Genomic DNA, 21530 nt, shown 5'->3' with positions numbered 1-21530 from the left:
ACCTTAAAACGTGTTTTTTGGTCTGGTCAGAAAACCGTATACAGGGAAAAATGAGACAACCGGATCCAGCAACCGTACACTACAAACGTAGTGTGAACCCACCCTAACTGTGCGCACTGACTGTGATGTCGCGTTTGGGACGTCACTCGTCATTGCGCAGCGCACAGCAACAGTGCAGGAGCCAGAAGGATCGCGGACCCCTGAAACAGGTACTTATAACACCGGGGATGGGGGGAGGCGATGGAGCGGCGGAGGTATGTGGGCAGAGGATGGGGGGGAGGCGGTATGTGGGCAGAGGATGGGGGGGGAGGCGATGGGGCAGCAGCATGTGGCCAGAGGATGGGGGGGGGGCAATGGGGCAGCGGCGGCGGTATGTGGGCAGAGGATGGGGGGAGGCAATAGGGCAGCGGCGGTCGTCTCTGGCCGGGGGGCGGGGCATTATCGGCATATCAGCATGGTAATTGCCGATACCGATAATGTCCAAAATCGTGATTATCGGCCAAACCGATAATCGGTCGATCCCTACTTAGTACAACCTTAAAGGGGTACTCCGCCCCTAGACATCTTATCCCCTATCCAAAGGATAGGGGATAAGATGTCAGATCGCTGGGGTCCCGCTGCTGGGGACCCCGGGGATCGCTGCTGCAGCACCCCGTTATCATTACTGCGCAGAGCGAGATCGCCCTGCACGTAATGACGGGCAATACAGGGGCCGGAGCATCGTTACGAGGGAAGTATATCAAAAGGTAAATTGCAGGTAAATGTACAATTACTGTAGACTCCCAGTATAGCGATACTTTGGGAAGAAGTTTCTATAAAAATCACATTAAAGGGGTACTCCAGGGGAAAACATTTTTTTTTAAATCAACTGGGGCCAGAAACATATTTGTAAATGACTTCTATTTAAAAATCTTAATCCTTCCAGTACTTATCAGCTGCTGTATGCTCCACAGGAAGTTTGTTTATTTGTGAATTCCTTTTCTGTCTGACCACAGTGCTCTCTGCGGACACCTCTGCCCATGTCAGGGACTGTCCAGAGCAGGAGCAAATCCCCATAGCAAACCTATCCTGCTCTGGACAGTTCCTGACACTGACAGAGGTGGCAGCAGAGAGCACTGTGGTCAGATTGAACAGAACAACTCACCTTCCTCTGTAGTATACAGCAGCTGATAAATACTGGAAGGATTAAGATTTTTAATCCAATGGAAAACTCCAATGGAAAACTTTTTTTTAATCAACTGGTGCCAGAAAGTTAAACAGATTTGTAAATTACTTCTATTAAAAAAATCTTAGTCCTTCCAGTACTTTTTAGGGGCTGTATACTACAGAGGAATTGCTTTCATTTTTGGATTTCTCTTATGTCACGACCACAGTGCTCTCTGCTGACATCTGCTGTCCATTTTAGGAACTGTCCATAGCAGGAGAAAATCCCCATAGCAAATATAAGCTGCTCTGGACAGTTCCTAAAATGGACAGCAGATGTCAGCAGAGAGCACTGCTGTCGCGACATAAGAGAAATCCAAAAATTAAAGGGGTATTCCAGGAAAAAACTTTTTTTTATATATCAACTGGCTCCAGAAAGTTAAACAGATTTGTAAATTACTTCTATTAAAAAATCGTAATCCTTTCAGTACTTATGAGCTTCTGAAGTTAAGGTTGTTCTTCTCTGTCTAAGTGCTCTCTGATGACACATGTTTCGGGAAACGCCCAGTTTAGAAGAGGTTTGCTATGGGGATTTGCTTCTAAACTGGGAGTTTCCCGAGACACGTGTCATCAGAGAGCACTTAGGCAGAAAATAAAAACCTTAACTTCAGAAGCTCATAAGTACTGAAAGGACTAAGATTTTTTAATAGACGTAATTTACAAATCTGTTTAACTTTCTGAAGCCAGTTGATATATGAAAAAAAAGTTTTTTCCTGGAAACCCCTTTAACCCCTTAAGGACGCAGGACGTAAATGTACGTCCTGGTGAGGTGGTACTTAACGCACCAGGACGTACATTTACGTCCTGTGCATAACCGCGGGCATCAGAGCGATGCCCGTGTCATGCGCGGCTGATCCCGGCTGCTGATCGCAGCCAGGGACCCGCCGGCAATAGCCGACGCCCGCGATCTCGCGGGCGTCCGCCATTAACCCCTCAGGTGCCGGGATCAATACAGATCCCGGCATCTGCGGTAGTGCGCGATTTGAATGAATGATCGGATCGCCCGCAGCGCTGCTGCGGGGATCCGATCATTCATAACACCGCACGGAGGTCCCCTCTCCTTCCTCCGTCCGGCTCCCGGCGTCTTCTGCTCTGGTCTGTGATCGAGCAGACCAGAGCAGAAGATGACCGAAAACACTGATCTGTTCTATGTCCTATACATAGAACAGATCAGTATTAGCAATCATGGTATTGCTATGAATAGTCCCCTATGGGGACTATTCAAGTGTAAAAAAAAATGTAAAGAAATGTAAAAGTAAAAGTTAAAAAAAAGTGAAAAATCCCCTCCCCCAATAATAAAGTAAAACGTCCGTTTTTTCCTATTTTACCCCCAAAAAGCGTAAAATTTTTTTTTTAGAGACATATTTGGTATCGCCGCGTGTGTAAATGTCCGAACTATTAAAATAAAATGTTAATGATCCCGTTCGGTGAACGGCGTGAACGAAAAAAAAAAGTCCAAAATTCCTACTTTTTTAATACATTTTATTAAAAAAAAATTATAAAAAATTTATTAAATGTTTTTTATATGCAAATGTGGTATCAAAAAAAAGTACAGATCATGGCGCAAAAAATGAGCCCCTATACCGCCGCTTATACGGAAAAATAAAAAAATTAGAGGTCATCAAAATAAAGGGATTATAAACGTACTAATTTGGTTAAAAAGTTTGTGATTTTTTTTAAGCGCAACAATAATATAAAAGTATATAATAATGGGTATCATTTAAATCGTATTGACCCTCAGAATAAAGAACACGTCATTTTTACCATAAATTGTACGGCGTGAAAACGAAACCTTCCAAAATTAGCAAAATTGCGTTTTTCGTTTTAATTTCCCCACAAAAATAGTGTTTTTTGGTTGCGCCATACATTTTATGATGTAATGAGTGATGTCATTACAAAGGACAACTGGTCACGCAAAAAACAAGCCCTGATGATTTTTAGAAGGCGAGGAGGAAAAAATGAAAACGTAAAAATTTAATTGTCTGAGTCCTTAAGGCCAAAATGGGTTGAGTCCTTAAGGGGTTAAAGCATTTCCTCTGTAGTATACAGCCCATAAAAAATACTGGAAGGATTAAGATTTTTTAATAGAAGTAATTTACAAATCTGTTTAACTTTCTGGCACCAGTTGATTTAAAAATAAAAAAATAAAAAAAAAATAAAAAAGTTTTCCAGGGGATTACCCCTTTAAATAGAAGTAATTTACAAATCTGTATAACTTTATAGCACCAATTGATTTACATTTTTTTTTTTTTTTATCCCACTGGAGTATCTCTTTAAAGGGGTTATCCAGGAATAGAAAACTGAACTAAGTTATTTGAAGAACCACACCACGTCTGTCTTTAGTTTGGGTGTGGTTCTGCCAAGTTGTAATACAAACAAACAAACAACCTGGGGACAGATGTGGAGCTGTTTTTGAAAGAAATTAGCTCTGTTTTCTCTTCCTGGATAACCCTTTTAAAGAAAAGGTGAAAATTTACCCAATTACTGGTAATTTTATGGCCTGGAAGGGGATTGTTGACCTATAATATGGGTGCAATAGTTGGTCTACTGAAAAGTTTTAAACACATTTTTTAGCAGTTTTTTTACTGCATTTATTTTTTTTGGCAAGATCAAAACTACATAAAAATCTTCACAAACAAAACTACATTGCATGATGTAAAAAACCAACAATACCTTCCTCTCCCAAAAAGATTAAGTTATTTCTTTATATTTCTCATTCCCCTTAAAGGGTACCTTTCATCAAAAAAACTTTTGATATATTATAGATTAATGTATGCAGAATAACTTTCCAATTGCATGTTATTAAAAAATATGCTTCTTTCTCTTTAATTTTCCACTTTGAATAAATGACCACTAGGGGTCTCCCTACCAGTCCTTTTTTTTTTATAGATTTCAGACTCATGCTGGAGTCATAAATCTCAGACTGCAGCCGGGACACAGACAAACTCCCTGGCAGGGAGCAGTGCTGAGTTTGTCTGTGTCCTTGCTGCAGTCTGAGATTTAGGACTCCAGCATGAGTCTGAAATCTATAAAAAAAAGGACTGGTAGGGAGACCCCTAGTGGTCATTTTTTCAAAGTGGAAAATTAAATAGAAAGAAGCATATTTTTTAATAACATGCAATTGTAAAGTTATTCTGCATACATTAATCTATAATATATCAAAAGTTTTTTTGATGAAAGGTACCCTTTAAATTCCCTTCTGGCTATGGCTGAGAAAACCAATTAAAAAACTGACACAAAAACTGCAGTGATTTTCCAAAGAACAAGCAAAACTGTCTAATTCTTTGACAGTGTAAACATTGTTCACACTTTTTTTGTTTTGTGGTCGTTTTTTCAGCCAAATTCCACATTTTTGGGATTTAGATTCCTTAGAAGTTTCTTTAGAGCAGTGGTCTCCAACCTGCGGACATCCAGATGTTGCAAAACTACAACTCCCAGCATGCCCGGACAGCCGTTGGCTGTCCGGGCATGCTGGGAGTTGTAGTTTTGCTACATCTGGAGGTCCGCAGGTTGAAGACCACTGCTTCAGAGGATTCTCTTTCTTTTGATTTCTTATGGGAAAAGGAATATCCATAAGAATCAAAGCTATATGCTGCTTCACAGAGTAGAATATAGGGGAAAAAAGCAGCATAGTGCAAGCAATATGGTGCTAATCCTAAAGTAACCACTGCTAGACAAGACACCAAGTGATACATAAGCAAGAAGCAGTATAAAAGTAAGTGAACCCCCCTAAGGGCCAGCTACTTACAGTTAAAGGGGTACTACCGTGCTGACAACTTATCCCCTATCTAAAGGATAGAGGATAAGTTGCCTGATTGCGCGGGGTCCCGCCGCTGGGGACCCCTGAGACCTCGCACACAGCACCCCGCTCTCATCAGGCGAACATCGCTCCGGGTCTGATGACTGCCGATCACAGGGCCGGAGTATCGTGACGTCACGCTCCTCCCCTCAATGTAAGTCTATGGCAGGGGGCGAGACAGCTGTCTCGTCCCCTACCATAGACTTACATTGAGGGGGCGGAGCGTGACATCATACGGGGGCGGAGCTGTAACGTCACGATCACCCGCGCCGTCCTCAGACCCGGAGTGGATGTTCGCTCCGGGGCCTGCTGAGAGCGGAGTGCTGCCTGCAAGATCGCGGGGGGCCCCAGCGGCGGGACCCCGCGCGATCAGGCAACTTATTCCCTATCCTTTAGATAGCAGATAAGCTGTCAGCACGGTAGTACCCCTTTAATGCCGATGCCGAGCACTCCAAATGAGCAGCATGGTTCAGAGGGATGCATGATGAAACAGAGAAGTAATTTATACCCTTCCATTCAAATTTGGCGCCCCTCCACGCTTCCCCGGCATTCCGGTGGGCGCCGCCATCTTGGGGGAGGGACTTCTGGTCCGCAGCCAATGCCAGAGCATGCGCGCGTCCGTGCACGCGTGTGACGTCACACACGCGCGACCTGGCAGCATGGAGCCCGGAACAGCCAGGGAGATCCAAGACCAGCCTAAACAGGACTCCTGCTGCATAAACCTGGACGAGGAGGAAGGGACCAGGAGGCAATAACCCTAAGGAGGCATGACCCGGTGCAGCACAGGGGGAGGGAGACGCACCGTGACCGAAACCCCCGCTGCCTGGCAGCCCTGTCCGGAGCAGAAACCAGCCCACCAGAGGTAAGAACCTCACCTCTCTGTATGCTCCTAGAAACAGAAAACACTGAGGGGTGGATGGGGAGGCGCCTATTTACCCTCTCTGTGTTTCCTGTTCCTATTAGAGCTACAGGGGACAATCTCATGGTGGTGCTGTCATGACGATGAAACGAAAATGATCATTAAATAAAATACGGACTTTGTGATTTCTGTCCATTTTTTAAGGTGTGTGAAGGTGGCCTACGAATGTGACAATTTTATAATTGGGGCTTCAGGCTGTTTGAGAAATCCGCTGCCTTTTCTAGGCTGTTCTGCTAGTTGGCTTAGTTTTATGTCAGAAACGTGCACTCAAAAGGGGACATTGTTAAAGGGGTTCTCCACCATAAGGTGATTTCAGTACGTACCTGGCAGAAAGTAATGGACATGCTTAGGAAGGATCTGCGCTTGTCTTGGGGATAAATGGCTATGCTGTGAGATTACCATAACACTGTGGCTAGCTTTTTGTGAACTGGTATTTCCTGTTTGACTTTTCTTTTTTTGACTACAAATCCCACAATTACATTTTCCTCCCTCCCACACATCAGCCACCCCACCCATTGAAACATAAATGAGCTGCATCCATTCAAAAGACCTGTGGTTTTCAATCAGGGTGCCTACATCTGTTGCATTAGTTGCAGATTGATCCCTCCACCCATTGAAGCAGACAGGCTCCCTGTCATCAACTGACTAGTGAGTAAGGTCTCGGCCGCATTGCAACCTGGGAAAAATCTGAGACAGCAGTCATTTTGTATGCTGTTAAAAATAAATATTGGGGTGAAAATCACATTAGAATTGTGAGAAAACCGTCACACACAGGTACAGACACTATATTATGAACTACACTGACTTTACAGCCCCGTAGCATAGTCAAATAAAAAATAAAAAAAAATTCCTGGAATACCCCTTTAAGAAAGGTGCAAAAGTGTCTATGAAACACATTGAAAAGGTGGTGCTTGTCGTGTAAGGCCCCTTTTGCACTCCACTAGGTGCTGTTGTTTTTTGATGGGACGTCAGGGAACACAGAGAGAATAGTGGGAGAAAAAAAATACATCATGCAACGTCTTTTTCTCCCGCTACTCTTCCTGTGTTCCCTGACATCCGTTGCCCCGCCATGTCACAATGACAGTGTGAAAGAAGCCTAAGACAGTTTTTTCATGAATGCAGTTTTGTATGAGACCCCCCCCCCTAACGATTCATCGTTTCCTTACCTAGTATGCCAAGTGTACTTATGTAGACACTCTAATACTAGCATTGATGTTCTCCTTCGTGTAATCTACAGATGGTGACTATGTCTACTAGAGTTACATAGCGGGTATCTCATTCAAAGGCCATCACATGAAATGATCTTAGCAAAGGAGAGTAAAAGATGGAAATACCTGCATGTCAATTGGAATGTAATCTTCATAGACATTGTGCCAGAGTTCTTGAAGATCAGAAATTTCAGCAATAAAATCTTGAGAAGTTTTTGGAGGAGATTCCATGATGCTGTCCAGGAAACCAAGACCAGTGTTTAATGTGCTCGACTGGGCACTATTGAGGGGGCTACTCAATTTTGGGACTGAATTGCTTTTTACAGGTATTTTACTTCCTCTTGGACTATGGACTGGTTTGTAGTAGAACATTTTAGCAAGACTAAGGGTAAGATCTAATTTTCTTACGTATCCAGAGGAGCTACCACCATAGCTGCACGAGGAGCAATGACACTTTAGATGTTCGGAGGTGGATTTTACTTTGTCCTCAGATCTTTGTAAGTTTGACCCAGGATCCTTGGTATCAAGTGAATCCGCAGAATGTTCAGAAGACAATCTCTCCAAACCGTCTCCGTCTGACACAACTTTATCATTCGCAGCCTCTGAATTTTCTGAAATTTGAGGAATTGTTACCGGTTCATTGAACGCACTTGTGCATGTGGATACCTGACCAGAAGAGATGTTTTGGGTTAACCTCCTTGGTACTTTGCAGACGGCTTCATAGTCAGAATCAGCGACCCTCAGAGAAGAACATCCATGACATTTTCTCGGAACCGCACCTGTACCCTCAGTGTGTGGACAATGATGAAGTTCTTGGCTCGGTTCCTCCAATTCAGTCCAGCATTCAAATCCAGAATAGGTAAAGTCTTCCTGAAGGAGAGCTGAGTAAGAGTACTGCACTTCTGAAAGGTTTGCTGTCTCCACAGTACCCTCTCCAGATTTGGCTTCCTGACCGTCTTCGTTGTTGTTTTTTCGGTAGAGGCTAGCTAGGCAATGTTTAAGTCTATCCTTCTCGGAAAGAAGCTTCTGTAATCGCTCTATTGAGAGGGCTTCAATGCGCGCGATCACCGTATCGAAACGATAGAAACGTTCGAGCATGAATGCACACTTACTGCATACAAATTCGGCATGGCCATCACGTAAGATCTCCTTACCCAGAACATGGGATAAGATCACTTGAAGATTGAGTTTAGCAGTTGTGTGAAAAATCCATCGTCGCTGATTTCCGCAAAGCTCTCTCCTACAAATCCTGCACACATCTTTCATCTTTAGGTCCAACATTGGATCTGAGCTCTAGATTTGCAATATCCCCCTTAAATCCAATTTGGAAGACACTTCGACCAATCGTACTAAAGGCAGCAGATGTTGTTCAGTCTGGTTATTTGTACATAGTTAAATAGATGGAACTCATACAGCAATAACGTATGGGTTTTATGGTCTCTTAATTTAATTAAAAATATTTATGGTCACTATTGCAGCAAAAATGTTGTACTTTCCTTACTTGGTCTTCAGTTAATGGTTATCTAAGCTGTAATGGAGGAGACAAATGACAAAGAAACAAAATGATGCTCTTCATTTATTTTTATTTAGTATGTTCTCATCAAATAAACTTTTGATATATTTTAGATTAATGAATGTTGAATAACTTTCCAATAGCATGTTAATGAAAAATATGCTTCTTTCTATTGTATTTTTCCCGATCAGTCCTGTCAGCAAGCATTTCTGACTCATGCTGGAGTCCTAAACACTCAGAGCTGCCAGCCTGCTTTGTTCACAGCCAAACAGGCTGTGAACAAAGCAGGCTGGCAGCTCTGAGTGTTCTCCTTTGTGAACAAAGCAGACTGGCAGCTCGTAGTGTTTAGGACTCCAGCATGAGTCTGAAATGCTTGCTGCCAGGACTGGTAGGGAGACCCCTAGTGGTCATTTCTTCAAAGTGGAAAATTAAATAGAAAAAAGCATATTTTTTAATAACATGCAATTGGAAAGTTATTCTGCATACATTAATTTATAATATATCAAAAGTTTTTTTGATGAGAGGTACCCTTTAAAGCCTGTGCCGCTCCAGCGCTGCCAATGCTTCCATATGGTCCCTGACAGTCTTTGTATGGTTTTCCTGCAGCGGTGATGTCATGTACATTCACGTGACTGCTGCAGCCAATCATTAGCTTTAGAAGTTTTGCGTCATAAATACTAGCATCTAGGGCTGGGCGGTATACCGGTTCATACCAAATACCGAAATTTTTGGGCTGCACGATATGAATTTTTCCCATACCGCAATACCGGTTGGGCCCCTCCCTCTTGGGAATGAATTATCAGCCCAGCGCAGCGCTGTCCCCAAATCGGGGAACTAATCATATGTTACCCGCCAGCGCTGTTCTGCTCCCCCCCAATTAATGATCAGCCCAGCGGGGTACTACTCACATATGTCACCCGCAAGCACTGCCCTCCTCCTCTTTGTTGGGTGCCACCGGCGCTGGAACTCTATACTGTACACCAGTGGTCTCCAACCTGCAGACCTCCAGATGTTGCAAAACTACAACTCCCAGCATGCCCGGACAGCCGTTGGCTGGGAGTTGTAGTTTTGCAACAGCTGGAGGTCCGCAGGTTTGAGACCACTGCTGTACATTGTATCCATATGCCCGGGCTGCAAAAGATAAAGAAAATAAACTTTAACTTACCTACGTCGACCTTACGCTGGGGACGGGAACGTCGGACAGCCATCAGCCTATCACCGGCGGCAACGATGTCCTGCCCCGGCCAGTGATAGGCTGAGCCCACTGTCATGTAAGGAGCTCTGGCTGGCTTCTTACATGACAGTGCGCTCAGCCTATCACTGGCCGGGGCGGGACATCGCTGCTGCCGGTGATAGGCTGACGGCTGTCCGACATTCCAGTCCCAAGGAACAGCGTGCGGCCGACGTAGGTAAGTTAAAGTTTATTTTCTTTATCTTTTGCAGCCCGGGCATAGGGATACAGCGTACAGCAGTGGTCTCCAACCTGCGGACCTCCAGCTGTTGCAAAACTACTACTCCCAGCATGCCCGGACAACCGTTGGCTGTCCGGGCATGCTGGGAGTTGTAGTTTTGCAACATCTGGAGGTCCGCAGGTTGGAGACCACAGGCGTACAGTATAGAGTTCCAGCGCCGGCGGCCCCCAACTAAGAGGAGGAGGGCAGTGCTTGCGGGTGACACATGTGAGTAGTACCCTGGTGGGCTGATCATTAATTGGGGGGGGGGGGGAGCAGAACAGCGCTGGCGGGTAACATGATTTGGGGGGGGGGGGCGCGTGGTGGTGAAAGAAATACCGTTATATACCGTGGAACCGCCATAATACTGTGATACACATATTTGGTCATACCGCCCAGCCCTACTAGCATCACTACAAAGGCCAGTGATAGGCTGGAGTGGCCTCATTGACCTATGGCATGTCACCGCTGCCAGAAAGTAGTCAAGTGGGAATCACCAGTCCTGGAGCATTAAGATATTTAGCAGGCCAGTAATAGTTGCTTTTTACTTTATAACATTTCTTAGGGTGCGTTCACACTGAGTAATTCAAGAGGAATTTACTCAGGTAATTCCTCTTGAATTCTCCGTTCCTAATTAATTGACATCTCCTCTGCCCATTGACTTTAATGTTATTTCCGCTGTCCTGTACACACTGCGGAAATTCTGCTAGCAGAATTCCGACGCTGAATTCCGTTCCGCTTGAAGAAAGAACATGTTCATTCTTCAAGCGGAATTGGCGAGCAGAATCCAATAGAAGTCAATGGTAAAAAAAATTCTGCCCGACATCATTTTCAAGTGGAATTCAAGAGGAATTCGAGTGGAATTCAGAAAAATAGATTAAATAGCCTCCTCCTTCATTCCTCTTCATTTCCGCATGGAAATTCTGCTTGAATTCCGCTTGATGGATAAAATGACAGAAGGCAACAATTTCCTGACCAAAATTATTCCTCATGAATTCCTCAGTGTGAACGCACCCTTACAGTCCTGGAAAACCACACTTAAAGGGGTACTCCAGTGGAATTTTTTTTTTTTAAATCAACTGTTAAACAGTTGTAAATGACTTCTATTAAAAAATCTTTACCCTTCCAGTACTTTTTAGCAGCTGTATGCTTCAAAGGAAATTCTTTTCTTTTTTAAATTTCTTTTTTGTCTTGTCCACAGTGCTCTCTGCTGACACCTCTGTCCGTGTCAGGAACTGTCCAAAGCAGCATAGGTTTGCAATGGGGATTTTCTTCTGCTCTGGACAGTTCCTAATACGGGCATCATGTGTCAGTAGAGAGCACTGTGGACAAGACAAAGAAGAAATTCAAAAAGAAAAGATTTTTCTCTGTAGTATACAGCTGCTAAAAAGTACTGGAAGGGTAAATTTTTTTTTAACAGAAGTCATTCACAGGCCGGAAGAAGCACGCACTTACGTGCGAAACTGCCGGCGTAGCCTCCGAGCGCCACACTTCCTGCGACTATGCTGAGACCCAGCTCCCCGTGAACCGGACCCCGACATGCAGTGGTCTCCGCTGAGCGGTGAGTACACCTACGTTTTTCTTTATAGAAGTCATTTACAAATCTGTTTAACTTTCTGGCACCAGTTGATTTAAAAAAAAAAAATAAATGCTTTCCACCGGAGTACCCCTTTAAAGGAGTCATGCAGTATACAAAAACGTATCCCCTATATGCAGGATCTCCTGCCCGGCGCCACGGCTCCCCTCATGAATGGAGATGTGTTGACCACGGCACAAAGCTGTGGCCGACATGCCCCCCTCCATGCCGGAGATACAGCGTTCGTGTATCTCAGACTCTCCCATAGAGATGCATGGAGCTTCGTGCCGTGGTGGACATACTACATTCATGCAGAGAGCCAGAGCGCCGGTCAAGAGATTGTGGGGGGTCCCAGTGGTTGAACCTCCCATGACCTGACACTTATCCCCTATCCGCACGATAAGTTTGTTACACTAAACTACTCTAAAGGGAACCAGTCGCTAAATGTTACCATATATAACGCTTGGCAATGAGTTATATATGGTAAAATCTTTATCCTTACCCTCCCCGGGGGACGTTTTTGCCCACAGGGATGGTAAGGATATGGACTTTGTAAGTTACCCCTATCGCCCTGCAAGTAGCCCCCTGGGCGGGAAGCTATGCTTACCAGGTCCCGTCGCTCCAGCCGTAGGTTACACCACCTCGGCGTGATTGACGGCCGCATCACCGCTCTGCTCAGACGGTGACAGTATAATGTGGCATTATAAGGCTGAGCTCACATTACGATTTGTACCTTTAAAGGGGTACTACTTTTTTTTTTTTTTTATCAACTGGTGCCAGAAAGTTAAACAGATTAGTAAATCAAAAGAAAAAGAATAAGTGCAGCTCACAATTAATATACTGATCCGAGGTTAGATTGGGTAGGCACCTATACCCTAGGTGCAAGAGGAAAAAGTTCAGTAGAAAAAATGTTTACTCAAAACCTCAAGGAGAGTGTGTATAGTATTTATAAGGAATGGAACAGACCGTGCTTCAATTAACAGTAGAATTTATTATAATATCACATTCATTATAGGGCCCTATGGGGGGGGGGGGGGGGGAATCAGACAATAAAATAAAATACACTAAAAAAAATTACTGATGCCTCTAATGTGCGTTCATATAGCAGATATCATGTAAAATATCTAGTAATAAATGGTTCACTGTAAAGATATAAATGTCACTTACTTAGTAATGTATCACAAAACTGTTCTTTCAATAAAGATGAATGGCAATTGTTAGGAAACAATGTTGCAGTATCCTCTGAAGGCAGAGATATTACCGCAATTCTGATACATTTTCATATCAGAAGGACAATACTGCAACATTGTTTCCTAACAATTGCCATTCATCTTTATTGAAAGAACAGTTTTGTGATACATTACTAAGTAAGTGACATTTATATCTTTACAGTGAACCATTTATTACTAGATATTTTACATGATATCTGCTATATGAACGCACATTAGAGGCATCAGTAATTTTTTTTAGTGTATTTTATTTTATTGTCTGATCCCCCCCATAGGGCCCTGTGAGGGGATCTTCTTAATACTACCACAATTTTTATAATGAATGTGATATTATAATAAATTCTACTGTTAATTGAAGCACGGTCTGTTCCATTCCTTATAAATACTATATACACTCTCCTTGAGGTTTTGGGTAAACATTATTTCTACTGAGATTAGTATATCACTTCTATTAAAAAATCTTAATCCTTCCAGTACTTTTTAGGGGCTGTATACTAAAGAGAAATCCAAAAAAGAAATGCATTTTCCTGTGATGTCCTGACCACAGTGTTCTCTGCTGACCTCTGCTGTCCATTTTAGGAACTGTCCAGAGAAGCATATGTTTGCTATGGGGATTTTCTCCAGTTCCTAAAATGGACAGCAGAGGTCAGCAGAGAGCTCTGTGGTCAGGACATCACAGGAAATGCATTTCTGTTTTGGATTTCTCTTTAGTATACAGCTCCTAAAAAGTGCTGGAAGGATTAAAGGACAACTGCAGCGGTATGACACTTATCCACAGGATAGGGGATAAGTGTTTGATCGCAGAGGGTCCGACTGCTGGGACCCCCCCCCCCCCCCCCCGATCTCCCTAACAGGGCGCCGCCATAAGCGCTCATGGTGAGCGCTAAGGCGTGTAGCGTCGACCTAGAGGTCGACGGTGACGCCTCGTCTCCTCCCCGTCCCCATACAGTCCTATGGGGGATGCGGGGAGGCACGAACGCTGCCTCTCCCATAGAGATGTAAGGAGGAGGCGTGCCGGCTGCAACGTCATGCTGCGGCTGGCACGCCCCCCTGCACGGGACAGCCACGGCCCCGTACAGGAGATCGCCGGGGGCCCCAGTGTTCGGACCCCCCGCGATCAAACACTTATCCCCTATCTTGAGGATAGGGGATAAGTGTTTGTAACGCTGCAGATGTCCTTTAAGATTTTTGAATAGAAGTAATTTACAAATCTGTTTAACTTTCCGACACCAGTTGATTTAAAAAAAAAAAAAAAAAAGTTTTCCACGGTAGTACCCCTTTAAGGCTCAGATATGTCAGGAAACGTTCAAAATGACAAGCGGATGCAGCCACGCTCGGACAGGCACGGGCCCCATTCGTTTCAATGGCCCGCGCGTAGTCATCTAGGGGGAGATTTATCAAAACCTGTGCAGAGGAAGAGTGGTGTAGTTGCCCATAGCAACCAATCAGATTGCTTCTTTCATTTTCCACAGGCCTCTTTAGTGGCGAATCGAATTTACTGTAAGTTCGCTCATCTCTAAACAGCACCATTGGAAAGGCACCGGCGGGGAATGGGCAGCAGTTAGGCGCAACTTTTTGGTGGCTTGGAAAACAGGCATATACCTTTGTTAAAGGGGTACTCCGGTGGAAACCTTTTTTTTTTTTTTTAAATCAACTGGTGCCAGAAAGTTGAACAGATTTGTAAATTACTTCTATTAAAAAATCTTCATCCTTCCAGTGCATATTAGCTGCTGAATACTACAGAGGAAATTCTTTTCTTTTTGGAACACAGAGCTCTCTGCTGACATCACGAGCACAGTGCTCTCTGCTGACATCTCTGTCCATTTTAGGAACTGTCCAGAGCAGCATATTTTTTTTTATGGGGATTTTCTCCTACTCTTGACAGTTCTTAAAATGGACAGAGATGTCAGCAGAGAGCACTGTGGTCATGATGTCAGCAGAGAGCACTGTGCTCCAAAAAGAAAATAATTTCCTCTGTAGTATTCAGCAGCTAATAAGTACTGGAAGGATTAAGATTTTTTAATACAAGTAATTTACAAATCTGTTTAACTTTCTGGCACCAGTTGATTTATAAAAAAAGAAAAAAAAAAAAAAAAAGAAGGATTTCCACCGGAGTACCCCTTTAAATCCCTCTAGACATTGGAGGACAGCGCCCCCATTCTTGTGATCGCTGTAGTTTTCAGTCAGAAGGATACACTAAATGTATTACGAGTCATGCGCCTACATTTGGAGCATCTTATTCCAGGTTATCCGCCATTACAAAAACGTAGCTGCTTTTTTCCAGAAACATAGCGCCACTCTTGTCCTCAGTTTGTGAGCAGTATTACAGCTCTCTTCCATTGCAGGTGAGTGGAGCCAAGTTGTAATACCACACACAACCTGAGGACAAGAGTGGCGCTATTTCTGGGGGAAAAAATCAGCTATGTTTTTCATATGAGATGCCATTTTTAGAAAAATATTTCAAATTTGTTAAACAGTATAAAAAGATATACGTTCTTGGTTGCTCATAGCAACCGATCACAGCTCTACTTTAATTTCTTGCAGTGCTGTTGAAAAATTAAACGTGCTTGGTTGCCATGGGCAACAGCTGGATTTTATTTTAGTATCAGATTTTAAAACAATAATTTTTTTTAACTCTCTTTATTGCCCATAGCAACCAATTACAGGACAGCATTCATTTCTTATGGTGCTGAAAAATGAAAGCTGTGCTGTGATTGGTTGCTATGGGCTACAAAGACAGTTCATCTTTAAGATGTTTTGTTCAGCCCTTAGCAACCAATCACCGCTCAGCTTTCCTTTTTAAAAGCAAAGTATGAAATGAAAGCTGCGCAGTGATTGGCTGCTCTGGGCAGTTTCTATAGTCTCCCCAGGTCCTGATGAGGATGATTCTTAAAGGGCCAGCGAGGATGAAGGAGAAAGAAACATTGATGATACAAAATACATTCTATTTATAAGTAATACTGTGATGAGTGTATGATCCCTGCAGCTCAGTGATGAGGATACAGACATCCTCTGCAGTGTCTGCACTGACACGTAGTAACAGACCCTCCCCGCCCTGCTGCAGCCTCAGTACACACAGCCCCCATCACATTGTTATTGTTACAATAATATCCACCATCTATAATAACCTCCCCTCCCCCAGTACAAGCACAGTCAGTTCTTACATCATCCTCGGTACCAGCTCCTTGTATAGGATTCAGTAGTGATTATTGTATCCTAAAGGGATAAAGGACCTTTAATGATGTCATGTGATGTCATGACCATGTGATCAGTCACATGCAGAGGAGGGGATATTCGAGGCTTGTCAGCATCAGAGCAGAAATATCAGCATCTTATGCTTCATGATGGTGAAGGAGATATGTGTGCAGGGATCTGTATACAGCTGTGTGCGGGTATCTGTATACATGTGTGTGAGGGGATCTGTATACATGTGTGTGAGGGGATCTGTATACATGTGTGTGAGGGGATCTGTATACATGTGTGTGAGGGGATCTGTATACATGTGTGAGAGGATCTGTATACAGCTGTGTGCGGGGATCTGTATACAGCTGTGTGCGGGGATCTGTATACAGCTGTGTGCGGGGATCTGTATACATGTGTGTGCAGTGATCTGTATACAGCTGTGTGCAGGGATCTGTATACAGCTGTGTGCGGGGATCTGTATACATGTGTGTGCGGGGATCTGTATACAGCTGTGTGAGGGGATCTGTATACAGCTGTGTGCAGGGATCTGTATACATGTGTGTGCAGTGATCTGTATACAGCTGTGTGCAGGGATCTGTATACATGTGTGTGCGGGGATCTGTATACATGTGTGTGCGAGGATCTGTATATGTGTGTGCAGGGATCTGTATACATGTGTGTGCGGGGATCTGTATACATGTGTGTGCAGTGATCTGTATTCAGCTGTGTGCGGGATCTGTATATGTGTGTGCAGGGATCTGTATACATGTGTGTGCGGGATCTGTATATGTGTGTGCAGGGATCTGTATACAGCTGTGTGCGGTGATCTGTATACAGCTGTGTGCGGGGATCTGTATACAGCTGTGTGCGGGGATCTGTATACATGTGTGTGCAGTGATCTGTATACAGCTGTGTGCAGGGATCTGTATACAGCTGTGTGCGGGGATCTGTATACATGTGTGTGCGGGAATCTGTATACAGCTGTGTGAGGGGATCTGTATACATGTGTGTGCAGTGATCTGTATACATGTGTGTGCGGGGATCTGTATACAGCTGTGTGAGGGGATCTGTATACAGCTGTGTGCAGGGATCTGTATACATGTGTGTGCAGTGATCTGTATACAGCTGTGTGCAGGGATCTGTATACATGTGTGTGCGGGGATCTGTATACATGTGTGTGCGAGGATCTGTATATGTGTGTGCAGGGATCTGTATACATGTGTGTGCGGGGATCTGTATAAATGTGTGTGCAGTGATCTGTATTCAGCTGTGTGCGGGATCTGTATATGTGTGTGCAGGGATCTGTATACATGTGTGTGCGGGATCTGTATATGTGTGTGCAGGGATCTGTATACATGTGTGTGCGGGATCTGTATATGTGTGTGCAGGGATCTGTATACATGTGTGTGCGGGATCTGTATATGTGTGTGCAGGGATCTGTATACATGTGTGTGCGGGATCTGTATATGTGTGTGCAGGGATCTGTATACATGTGTGTGCAGTGATCTGTATTCAGCTGTGTGCGGGATCTGTATATGTGTGTGCAGGGATCTGTATACATGTGTGTGCAGGATCTGTATATGTGTGTGCAGGGATCTGTATACATGTGTGTGCGGGATCTGTATATGTGTGTGCAGGGATCTGTATACATGTGTGTGCGGGATCTGTATATGTGTGTGCAGGGATCTGTATACATGTGTGTGCGGGATCTGTATATGTGTGTGCAGGGATCTGTATTCATCTGTGTGCGGGGATCTGTATACATGTGTGTGCGGGATCTGTATACATGTGTGTGCAGGGATCTGTATTCAGCTGTGTGCGGGATCTGTATACAGTTGTGTGTGAGGGGATCTGTATACATGTGTGTGCGGGGATCTGTATACATGTGTGTGCGGGGATCTGTATATGTGTGTGCAGGGATCTGTATTCAGCTGTGTGCGGGATCTGTATATGTGTGTGCAGGGATCTGTATACATGTGTGTGCAGGGATCTGTATACATGTGTGTGCGGGATCTGTATATATGTGTGTGCAGGGATCTGTATTCAGCTGTGTGCGGGGATCTGTAAACATGTGTGTGAGGGGATCTGTATACATGTGTGTGCGGGATCTGTATACATGTGTATGCAGTGATCTGTATTCAGCTGTGTGCGGGATCTGTATACATGTGTGTGCGGGATCTGTATACATGTCTGTGCGGGATCTGTATTCAGCTGTGTGCGGTGATCTGTATACAGTTGTGTGTGAGGGGATCTGTATACATGTGTGTGCGGTGATCTGTATTCAGCTGTGTGCGGGATCTGTATATGTGTGTGCAGGGATCTGTATACATGTGTGTGCGGGATCTGTATATATGTGTGTGGGGGATCTGTATACATGTGTGTGCGGTATCTGTATACATGTGTGTGGGGGATCTGTATACATGTGTGTGGGGGATCTGTATACATGTGTGTGCGGGATCTGTATACATGTGTGTGCAGTGATCTGTATTCAGCTGTGTGCGGGATCTGTATACATGTGTGTGCGGGATCTGTATACATGTGTGTGCGGGATCTGTATACATGTGTGTGCGGGATCTGTATACATGTGTGTGCAGGGATCTGTATTCAGCTGTGTGCGGGGATCTGTATACAGTTGTGTGTGAGGGGATCTGTATACATGTGTGTGCGGTGATCTGTATTCAGCTGTGTGCGGGATCTGTATATGTGTGTGCAGGGATCTGTATACATGTGTGTGCGGGATCTGTATATGTGTGTGCAGGGATCTGTATACATGTGTGTGCGGGATCTGTATATGTGTGTGCAGGGATCTGTATTCAGCTGTGTGCAGGGATCTGTAAACGTGTGTGAGGGGATCTGTATACATGTGTGTGCGGGATCTGTATACATATCTGTGCAGTGATCTGTATTCAGCTGTATGCGGGATCTGTATACATGTGTGTGCGGGATTTGTATACATGTGTGTGCAGGGATCTGTATTCAGCTGTGTGCGGGGATCTGTATACAGTTGTGTGTGAGGGGATCTGTATACATGTGTGTGCGGGGATCTGTATACATGTGTGTGCAGTGATCTGTATTCACATGTGTGCGGGATCTGTATACATGTGTGTGCGGGATCTGTATACATGTGTGTGCAGTGATCTGTATTCAGCTGTGTGCGGGATCTGTATACATGTGTGTGCGGGATCTGTATACATGTGTGTGCAGGGATCTGTATTCAGCTGTGTGCGGGGATCTGTATACAGTTGTGTGTGAGGGGATCTGTATACATGTGTGTGCGGGGATCTGTATACATGTGTATGCGGGGATCTGTATACATGTGTGTGCGGGGATCTGTATTCAGCTGTGTGAGGGGATCTGTATACATGTGTGTGCGGGGATCTGTATATGTGTGTGCGGTGATCTGTATATGTGTGTGCGGGGATCTGTATTCAGCTGTGTGCGGTGATCTGTATATGTGTGTGCGGGGATCTGTATATGTGTGTGCGGGGATCTGTATATGTGTGTGCGGTGATCTGTATATGTGTGTGCGGGGATCTGTATTCAGCTGTGTGCGGGGATCTGTATATGTGTGTGCGGGGATCTGTATATGTGTGTGCGGTGATCTGTATATGTGTGTGTGGGGATCTGTATACATGTGTGTGGGGGATCTGTATACATGTGTGTGCGGTATCTGTATACATGTGTGTGGGGGATCTGTATACATGTGTGTGGGGGATCTGTATACATGTGTGTGGGGGATCTGTATACATGTGTGTGGGGGATCTATATACATGTGTGTGCGGTATCTGTATACATGTGTGTGCGGGGATCTGTATTCAGCTGTGTGCAGGTATCTGTATACATGTGTGTGCAGGGATCTGTATACATGTGTGTGTGCGGGGATCTGTACACATGTGTGTGCGGGGATCTGTATACATGTGTGTGCGGGGATCTGTATACATGTGTGTGCGGGGATCTGTATACATGTGTGTGCGGGGATCTGTATACAGCTGTGTGCGGGGATCTGTATACAGCTGTGTGCGGGGATCTGTATACATGTGTGTGCGGGGATCTGTATACAGCTATGTGCGGGGATCTGTATACAGCTGTGTGCGGGTATCTGTATACATGTGTGTGCGGGGATCTGTATATAGCTGTGTGCGGGGATCTGTATACAGCTGTGTGCGGGATCTGTATACAGCTGTGTGCGGGATCTGTATACAGCTGTGTGCGGGTATCTGTATACATGTGTGTGCAGGGATCTGTATACAGCTGTGTGCGGAGATCTGTATACAGCTGTGTGCGGTGATCTGTATACAGTTGTGTGTGTGGTGATCTGTATACATGTGTGTGCGGGGATCTGTATACAGCTGTGTGCGGCGATCTGTATACGGCTGTGTGCAGGGATCTGTATACAGTTGTGTGTGCGGTGATCTGTATACATGTGTGTGCGGTGATCTGTATACATGTGTGTGCAGTGATCTGTATACATGTGTGTGCAGGGATCTGTATACAACTGTGTGTGTGGTGATCTGTATACATGTGTGTGCGGGTATATGTATACATGTGTGTGCAGGGATCTGTATACAACTGTGTGTGTGGTGATCTGTATACATGTGTGTGCAGGGATCTGTATACAATTGTGTGTGTGTGGTGATCTGTATACGGCTGTGTGCAGGGATCTGTATATGTGTGCAGGGATTTGTATACAGCTGTGTGCGGCGATCTATATACAGTTGTGTGTGCGGCGATCTGTAAAGTGTTTCTAAGAGAAGGTTTAGGTTATTCAGATCAAATAACCCCAACTTCCGACACTAGAGAAGAACTTCTCTGGTGGTTGGAACACATTCAAGCCTGGATTGGGAAGACTATCTTCAACTCAATTCCAGATTTAAACATAGAATCGGACTCCAGTCTCCTGGGTTGGGGAGCCAGATGCGGCTCCTCTTCAACCAGAGGGAAATGGTTGCAAGAAGAGTCTCTCTTTCATATAAACTGTTTAGAACTCCTTGCAGGATTTTTTGCCCTCAAGAGTTTTGCAAGAGACAGATCGCATTGTTGCATTCTTTTGAGAATGGACAACATATCAGTCGTGCAATACATCAATCGTTTAGGTGGTACCAAAACGGAACTTTTAACCAATATCGCAAAAGACTTCTGCCATTTCTGCTTGGACAGAGATATTCTTCTGAAAGTGGAATATCTTACAGGTCTTTCCAATACCATAGCGGATTGGAATTCACGATTCCTAATAGATTCCCGCGATTGGAAATTGGATCCCAATATTTTCCTTCGCATCAACTCCCTTTGGCGTCTTCTTCATTTAGATCTATTTGCTTAAATAGTCAGACATCCTGATTCTTCAGTTGGAGACCCGATCCAGAACGGAAGCCATAGATGCTATTCTGTATCTCTGGCCTATGGAAACTCTTTATGCGTTTCCTCCATTTTCTCTGATTTCGAGAATTCT

At 44.4% G+C, this 21530-nt stretch overlaps 1 protein-coding gene across 1 annotated transcript in view; it reads right to left on the bottom strand.

Moving 5' to 3' along the window:
• Positions 1 to 21530, bottom strand: part of PDE4DIP (phosphodiesterase 4D interacting protein) — a 190313-nt gene that overhangs the window by 114141 nt on the left and 54642 nt on the right. Inside the window, exon 6 of the mRNA XM_056528102.1 lies at positions 7256 to 8422. Within this exon, the coding sequence (XP_056384077.1) occupies positions 7256 to 8422 (1167 nt within the window). The remainder of the gene's footprint in view (positions 1 to 7255; positions 8423 to 21530) is intronic.

Source organism: Hyla sarda, chromosome 6, assembly GCF_029499605.1.
Source record: "Hyla sarda isolate aHylSar1 chromosome 6, aHylSar1.hap1, whole genome shotgun sequence".
NCBI classification, from domain to species: domain Eukaryota; kingdom Metazoa; phylum Chordata; class Amphibia; order Anura; family Hylidae; genus Hyla; species Hyla sarda.
Note: the sequence above shows the minus strand (reverse complement) of the source record. Positions and strands in the feature narration are given on the sequence as shown.